This window comes from Folsomia candida, unplaced genomic scaffold (assembly GCF_002217175.1).
Source record: "Folsomia candida strain VU population unplaced genomic scaffold, ASM221717v1 Fcan01_Sc012, whole genome shotgun sequence".
NCBI classification, from domain to species: Eukaryota; Metazoa; Arthropoda; class Collembola; order Entomobryomorpha; family Isotomidae; genus Folsomia; species Folsomia candida.
In genome coordinates, this window is record NW_019091204.1 from 1591592 (window position 1) to 1600618 (window position 9027).

Below are 9027 nucleotides of genomic sequence, written 5' to 3' on the forward strand. Positions count from 1 at the left end.
GTGAATACCAGCGTCGAATTTTGTTAATGACCGAGATTATTTAATTCATGATACGCCAGGGATTTGAAGTTAATCCGTTTGACGCAATTGCTTATTTATGCAACAAGTTTGTTTGTTTTCGTCCTTCCCGACCTTTGCATGACACACAAACCAGATAACAAAAATTGAAGAGTGGAAAGTCCATTAATTGAGACGTACATATCTAGTTTATAAAGAGTGACATAACCAGTACAGTTAAAAATCCTGCAATATATGAATAAACTCCATACCGGTATTGATTTGGTCGTAATTTCGTACCGGATTGGATACAAACCGTTTGGAAGTAAGGATACTAAATATGCTAGCACAAATTTTTACCAGATTGGAAATAACTTGTTTCTCAGCAATAATTTTTCACTGGCATATCATCATCAGATCGTAATGCTCGATATTACCAAGGGTAATATATATAGATACATACATACATACTCCGTCTGGTAATGATTTAATACAGTTTTCTAAAACTGCATACGTTATAAAATAATAAATGCATTTAGTATAACACTGATAATGTAGGATCAAGTACTTATCGACCGATATTAATCTCGTTATCAAATTTGATTATCACAATGGATCCACAAAGGACATAAATAAAAAACAATAAATATTTTTACATGCACACCAATACATGCAGCAAATTACTAATCCTAAGATTATATATAATTTGCATATTCATGTATGTAATAGCAACATTATTAATTAAATTAATTAAATTAATGAAAGTAATCATAAAGCATGTATGTATTACCGAAATTGCATGTACATTACCCAAAACTTGTTATAAATATTTAACTACGAAGATTTATGTACATATGCCTTAACGTAGTAAAAAATTCTTCCACACTCTTTTTTTTAAATAATTAGGTCTAACCAGAAAACGGTCATAAGAATTTGGCCCAGGATTATCTCAAATACTTGGAAGAGTATAAAAAGTTTTGATACATACATACTATTTCTAAGCCTATTTGAACCTTTTCAGGGCTCAGTCCTTTATCCCTGTCATGCATTCATACCTATTAATAAACCATGCAACATTAATATTTCAAATAAATCCTTCCGTTAAGAGACGCGTACATAAACAACGTCACCACAAATATGACATTTATTTTCACTCCTAGCCCACTGAACTGGTATTAAATCATTACTGTTCGGAGTACACTATTAGAAAACTGGTATTAACTCATTATTGACCGGAGTACATGTATGACTTTACCGGCACTGGTATTAACGATCATTACCGCCTCGTAATGTTGCGGTAATGAACAATCTATCACTTAGAAACTAATCATTACCAATCTGGTAGGAATTTATCACCAAATCAATACCAGGACGGAGTATATACATATGTCACTCTACCAGATGTTTAACAGTGTACATATATATCGACATATATTTATTTATGTATGTATGACTCTACCGGAACTGGTAATACTTAACAGGCGGTATCGTTTAGTAATGTCATGATCAGAGGGCGGATATGTATGTATTTATAACTTTTTCATACAAAACCAGATCGTACTGAAACTTCGCATACTAACGTCTTATCTAAGTGAGATGTCAAAAATTCAAACATAGTTTTCCATATTTCACATATTTTAGGGTTTTCATACATATACATATTTTCATACATATTTTGAGGTTTTTTGGTGAATAGTAAATATTTGACTACATATTTCATAGCTTTTTAAAATATAAATATTTTTACGCATGTTTTGAAGTTATCTATATAAAAATCTCTCTTCATAATTCACGTTTGCTCAAAATTATGTTTTTATGATAATGGTGTTTATGTAATTCGAGTGAACGAGTGACAAACCCATTTTGCCCCATTGTATGTTTCCCAGCCGAGGTATGCCCTTTTGTTTAGTTATTCATTGCTACGAATCATATTCTTGTTGAGTTAAGCTTCTTAAAATAATAACAGTTGTTTTTTGGAGAAATTTTAATTTTAATTAAAACGATGGGGAAGCAAAAGACGGATCATAAATCCCTTCATGCAGGTTGGATTCAAGATTTAAAGGTTGCTAATATAATAAAAATTGACGGTGCAAAACTTGTCTGTTTGGTAAGTTTCAAGACAACTTTATAATGAAATAATTAATTAGTTAATTGTACTACTTAATTTACTTGTTTACTACTAAAAATTTACCACTTATTCATGTAATTTTAGGCTTGCCAATCCAACTTCACATTTAAGCAAAAGAGCCAGCTCGAGCAACATATCAAAACTTCCAAACATGAAAATTTGGCCAAAAAATTTGCAATGGATCCGCAACGCCAAATCCTACTGAGCGAGGCTGTTGAATCGCAATCTAATAAGCCTTTCTATAAAAATATGTGCCAGGCGTTTATTTCTGCCGGAATTCCTTGGAAAAAATTGCAAAACCCAGTCCTGCAAAACTTTTTGCAAACGTACACCGGACGAGCTATTCCAGACGAATCTACCCTCCGAAAAAATTATCTTCCACAGATATACGCAGAGGTACAAAACAAATAACTGTCGTAAATATCAATTTAGTTTGTAAATTTACTCATCACACTGATTATGCACAGGCCATTGAGGAAATTATACGAGATGTAGGAACAAATCCAATCTGGCTTTCGGTTGATGAAACAACGGATGCATGTGGTCGATATATTGCAAATGTTTTAATTGGATCCTTGAAAAAAGATGAACCAAGCAAATCTCATCTTATTTGCTCTAAGCAGCTTGAGAAAACAAACAATGCGACTGTAACAAAACTTGTTCTGGACTCTTTGCGTAAGTTTAGAATATTTGTTACTTGGAATTCATCCCTTGTAATTAATCTCCCTTTTATTTGGAATTTGCAGAAATGTTGTGGCCTGGCTGCAAACAAGATCAAATTGAAGCGAAATTTCTTCTGTTCATTACTGACGGAGTGCAATACATGTTGAAAGCTGGGAAAAACTTAAAGGTTATTTATACAAAATTATTACACGTGACATGCCTTGCCCATGGCGTGAATCGAGTTGCCGAGCAAATACGTTCCCTATTCCCAGACGTGGATAAGTTTGTCGCAAATATGAAAACTGCATTCAAGAAGGCCCCAAGTAGGATCGCTATTTATAAGGAAAAATGTCCTGACCTTCCCCTTCCGCCGAACCCAGTGATTACCAGATGGGGAACATGGTTGAAGGCTACTGAATTCTATGCTCAACATTTCAACGAAATGAAGGATATTATAGAAACCATAAACAACGATGCAGCCTCAGTGAATACCTTGATAACTATGATTCAATCCGACGACCTTCCGAGGAATTTGGCATTTATCTCTCTGAATTACACATTTCTTGCTGAAAAATTTACAGAATTCCAAGAACACGGTGGATCATTGCACCAGACTCTCCAATACCTTGACGAAATTGAAAACAAATTGCTCAAGGTGAATGGGCATATTGGAAAAGCTGTTATTGAGAAATGTAGGACTGTCATTAGCAAAAATCCCGACCTAGAGAAATTGAAACAAATCTCTTCGATTTTAGAAGGACAGTCAGATGAAGAACTTCCGGCGGAACTGAATCCTGCAGAAGTTGCTGCATTCAATTATGCCCCTTTGACATCCGTTGAAACTGAGAGAAGCTTCAGTATGCACAAGTTTTTGCTTTCAGATAGACGCCAAAAAATTACTCCAGAAAATCTCGAAATGGAACTGGTGTCACGCTATGAGTCGTTGACTGAAGATTAAAATTTAAGTCTAATATGGTATGCTTATAAGAGAGCTAAAACATGACTCTGTTCGAAAATAAAATATAAATATGCTAGAAAATTTCAATTGCAAAATATTTTTGATGTGCATATTTTCGAGTTTTTTACGTGCATATTACATACATATTTTCAGGAATTTAAGTACATACATATCCGCCCTATGGTCATGATGATGAAATATTTACCCTCAGAAACCAACCACATACTACCATACGGTAGGAAGTTACTACCATACATACCTTTTCCATGAAAACTTTCTAAATAAATATATGTATGCAAACTTCATGAAAGGTTAAAATAATGTCATGCTTGATGCATACATACATACATAAACCCTTCTGACTGAACCACATCATAAAATTGTGGTACTTGGAATGACGTTGACCCTCGTGTCTAAATTTGTACAGGTTTTTTTCCTTTCATATTTCGTTCTGTATATTGAAATAAATTTGCAAATCCACGGACCTCAGCACCCATTTCAACTTCAACCTTACGTTTGTCATGACACGATTTACATATTTTGTGCTTGGAAAATGTAAAGTTTCTATAAGTTTAGATAAAGTGGGTGGTTGTGGTGTGGTGTGCTGTGGTGGGGGTGGGGGCGATCTGGAATAGTGGAGTAACCCAGTTTCAAATTATTATGCATGGTAAGAAGTGATTTATTCTACAATTTGTTAATAGTTTTTAAGTACTAAAGTCTGTTGAATTTTAGTAGTCCCTGTGCGGGTGGAGTTTGTGTGAAGTGACGTCAGATTCATCACCCAATCAAATTATTATTTGAATTTAAGTGCGGAACATTACCCGAATGAGCCGAGTTATTTTATTATTTTAAACCAGTTATATTAATTTTGGCGTAAAAACCATACGAAATTGAATAATTTAAACGTCAAAATAAAAATAAGTGTTGTCAAATAATAAAATAACTCGGCTCATTCGGGTAATGTTCCGCACCTAAGCTCCACCCGCACAGGGACTACTAAACATCAACAGACTTTAAATCAAAATTTATCAAGTATTTAGATAATCATGTAATGAGGGTACGTATCAATTATCTACTTCTTACGAATAATATTTACTACGGTATTCTACTTATCGACGTCGAAAGTCAGTTATCCAATTCAAGTTATAGAGTGACCATATTTCTCCTGACTATTTAAAACCGGTAAATTTTTGTCAAATAAGATATATATAAGATAAGACAAATAAGATATAATATATATATATATATATATATATATATATATATATATATACGAGTAGTGCTTGTCGATTCAGATATCACCTAGGTTCGCGAAAGAGTCAGGAAAATAAATTAGGGAAAAATTATCTAATAAGATAAGTTAATTCGCTTATGAGATTTTATAAGAAAAAAGCGCGTTACTAAGGCTACCATTTTTACGAAGCTTCCCAAGTAGAAGAATGATATTGTTACAATGTGATAATCAACGTGTTGGATCACAGTGAATGATGGCCGCTTTTTTCATGTGTATAAAACATTGAAATTGTAAAAGTGCTCATGTTGAGGCAATGTGGTTTGAATGTGATTGCAACGTTAGGATGATATTAATATTGTCGAATTTTACATGCTTTGCACATGCCATTGATGTTAAATAAATGATGCACATTCACATTTAATTCACACCCAAATTTATTATTTCAACAATTAATGATCGTTTATTATTACAAATATCAATACGTCTATGAAAACTTTTCATACAATATTAGTGTGAATTATTATGTACATACTATGTATATTATTTATGTGCACAATTACAATTAATTGATTTAAATTATACACTTTTAAGACTGCAAAATGGTAGGCATAAATATTCATTCGAGGAATCGGACAATGGTAATAGCACGACTTTATGATAAAGGTCAGATTTCTTAATTCGTCTAGACCTAGGAGACAAATTTCGAACCACATATATACATAGCTTTGAGCTTTCACAGGGATTTGTGAAATAATCAGATTTATTACAGAAAACTGTAATTTCCACTTCGTCAGAATCTTTATTAGATTCTGTTACAATAACAATTTCCCCAGATAATAAAGCAAATCCCCTGTCCTTTGGTTTTGTCGAAATATGCAATTCTCTACATTTAGACTTGGTTAACAAATTAGACTGCTCTACCTCATATATTCTACGAATTACTTGTGCGAGCTCGTGTTTTTTTCCTCTGACCATTTTTTTGAGAAGTTGCATGTAGTTCTCAAACTCAAAAGCATTAATTTTTTCTAGTGACCCAAATTTTTTAGCGTCATCTGCTAAATGAATTAACGAATGTACGTTATATACTACAAATTCGGGCCTGTATAACTCGCTAGCTTTTTCAACGAAGGAATTTAACATTTCTCCTGCGTAATTATACCAATCTCTATTATCAAATAATAATATCCTAACCGCAACAGATAACTGTAAAAAATGTTCGTATTTTTCCTGAGACAAAATTCCTTTTAGAACCAGTGGACCTAGGTATAAGAGAAATGTCCTATATTCAGTTGCCTTCCAATAATCGACTTCCACCAGCGACCGTGGCTTGCGATTAAACTCTGACGGTATAAAATTTTTACAGGCAATTAAACGTTCAGAAATCTGTGCAATATTTTGCCTTCCAATTCGCAAAGGAATTGGTCCACTTCTCCAGCAAGATATTAATTTTCTAGTTACACCCAGGCACACTAAGTGCATGTAGTCAAGGACAAAGCTACTAACCATTCCTATTTCTAATTTGGATAAAATGGATTCCTTAACCTGATGATTGTGGTACATATTTCTTCTAAAATCTTGGTCATTTCTTAGAGGGGCGTCCAATTCGCTAAACACTACTCTCCCCAGCCATTGACCTTTCTGAGTGCATCTATCACAACCATAATAACCATTAAATGCAACACAGTTTTTAACAAAATTTCTAGCGGGCGCATCCGCAACTATGCATTTAATGGAAATTTTTCGCACCAAGCCATTAATTTCAACCCCATTGGCGAGCAGCAGTGTGAGCTCTTCAACTAGCGGACCAAGAAGTTGATCAGATTTTTCTGGTTTACAAAATAAACTAAAATACAAGCCAACGAGAAAAGGTTTGCCATTATTTAAAATATCGCCACTTGCCAAAATAGGCCAAAACTGTTTTTTGCTGGAGCGACTGATTGGGAGACCGTCAATTCCTATTTTTAATTCAATTGTTTCAAAATTATCGGTAAACCCAGCAATTTTACTTAATCTCTGCAATTGTCGCTCTAATCCAAAATGATAATACTGCCCACCATCAATTAAATCTATTTTATATTTTGTAGGGGTTTTCATTAATGTTTTGTAAGACTCTGGAAGATTCCCACCAGGAATATTAGCACTTAATAGTTTTAGTAAATCGTCTACTGCCACACCATTTATTTTGTGTTTTGCCACCCATTTCACTAAACCTGATTTAAAATCTTGGTCCGCATCGTTAACTTCATCACTGTCGTACTCACTAGAACTATTAATGGCTTCCTTCTCTAATCCATAACTATATTGAGCCCCATCATTATAAACGGTTGTATTATCTGGTAACAAATTGTCTAATACCGAATTGTCCGAAAGCTCAACCGTACCTACCGAGATTTCATCTAGTGCATCAACTTCAAGCACGAGATTTTCATAACTTTTTGAATAATTCTACGCTTATTTCTACTTGACGACATTTCCTATATTATTTTAAACAAAGATAATCTAATCGGTGGAATCTTGAGAAATAGAAGCCGCTGCTTTCCTTGGCCTCGAGTACCGGAAGAAGTCCATCACTATTTCACGAATGGCAAACTCAGTTTTTTCCACTTCTGCAGGGAGTCTCTTATTTTTCTTTGTTGCAGCTGAAAAATAATTTCAGGAATATTCAAATTGATTTTCATATGTTTGTAATTAATTGACGAACCTGTGATGCAATTAACAATATGTTTGTAGATATTAAATGGTTTTTTGTTCTTTCCTAGACCAGTGTAGCTCAAATCTATGGCGAGATCTTCGCTAACAATTCTCTGTAAAATTCGCTTGACTGTTTCGCCGAGACTTTTACCTCCAATGTCAATTAGATAAAGTACCTAAACGCATAAAAAATTAATTAGCTAAAACATGAATTATTTTGGCATTGTTGTATGTATAGTACTTCATCTTACAAATAATTTCCGTTCATCGTCTATAGCCAATTGCGACTCGAGTTGTTCAAGGGCGTCCACACTTTCAAGGGGAAAGATTGGCAATGACGAGAAGTCAGGCTCTTCCGTTTCCGTGTTCAAGTCAAGTCCTACTCCGATTCTATTCTGATTGTTGAGAATTAAGTCCAACTTTTCCAGTATTGATTTTTGTCCAGTTTTTATTGCTGCCAAATGTTTGAGCACAACTTTGTTAAAACCTGAGTAACAAGTTTGTTAAAAAAATTAATCAACTGGCTTAGTATAGTTAGCATAATACCTTATAAAACTACATACTATTTTAATCACAATTATACATTTAATATATTTACATATTATTACCTTGTGTCTGCAACCCCAAATTTGCCGATGGTGATGGTACCGGTGATGAATAAATAGGATGGGAGCCGAAATTTACGGATTGGTCATCTTGGTTTACATTTGTATCGTTAGGAATAATAGCTAAATTTAACTGTCCATCACCTGAAGGTGTGGCATTCATATACAAAATTTGGCTTCCTGACGAATCTGTCTCAACATTTGATATGGCTGAACGTTCTAGACAAATCAAAGTAGTTTATAATTTAATTGTGAATATAATTGCAATAAGTATGTCTAGTTAAAAAAAACTAACCAACAACTCACCCTCATTATTTCCTGACAAAACGAGGCCCTGGTCAATTTGTGCACGAGTCACGTCTGCTAAGTCGCCTGAAGTTGTTTCAAATAACACATTATTATTTGTGCGCTCAATTAGACAAAAATATGTTATCAATTTTTTGGCAAAATAATTTAGTTTACCAAGTTTAAAGTTTGTGGCACAGAATTAATCACATATTTAGTAATTTTCTTCGCTTTTATTGGTGGTCCCTCGTCATCTGTCGAATCTGAACTGGACTCTGGTCGCCGGTGGGTGGACCGTTTTGTAGAAAAATTAATATCCAAATCGGATGTGTTTTCGGCTAAAACGGCTGCTTTGAGTTTAAAAATTAACCTAGAATAAAATTATATACTATTTAAAATAGCTAAAAATTTACCAAAATGTCCCAATATTCTGCACGCACATTTTCCCCAACTTCGATCAGGCTTA

The 9027-nt window shown here is 33.9% G+C and overlaps 1 protein-coding gene across 1 annotated transcript; it reads right to left on the reverse strand.

Moving 5' to 3' along the window:
• Window positions 1–7419: 7419 nt before the first annotated feature.
• Window positions 7420–8723, reverse strand: LOC118437224. Its single transcript, XM_035856110.1, has 5 exons — window positions 8583–8723; window positions 8280–8495; window positions 7923–8158; window positions 7682–7847; window positions 7420–7619 (listed from the first exon to the last, which is right to left on the reverse strand). The coding sequence occupies exons 2-5, from the start codon at window positions 8437–8439 to the stop codon at window positions 7480–7482; spliced, it is 702 nt and encodes a 233-aa protein (XP_035712003.1). The 5' UTR covers window positions 8440–8495; window positions 8583–8723; the 3' UTR covers window positions 7420–7479.
• Window positions 8724–9027: the final 304 nt, after the last annotated feature.

Coding starts and splice junctions, on each gene's coding strand:
- LOC118437224 (XM_035856110.1), bottom strand. CDS start 8,439: ATGAATGCCACACCTTCAGGTGATGGACAGTTAAATTTAGCTATTATT. Junction 7,848..7,922: donor ACGATGAACGGAAATTATTT/GTAAGATGAAGT, acceptor TTATGCGTTTAG/GTACTTTATCTAATTGACAT. Junction 7,620..7,681: donor TATTGTTAATTGCATCACAG/GTTCGTCAATTA, acceptor ATTATTTTTCAG/CTGCAACAAAGAAAAATAAG.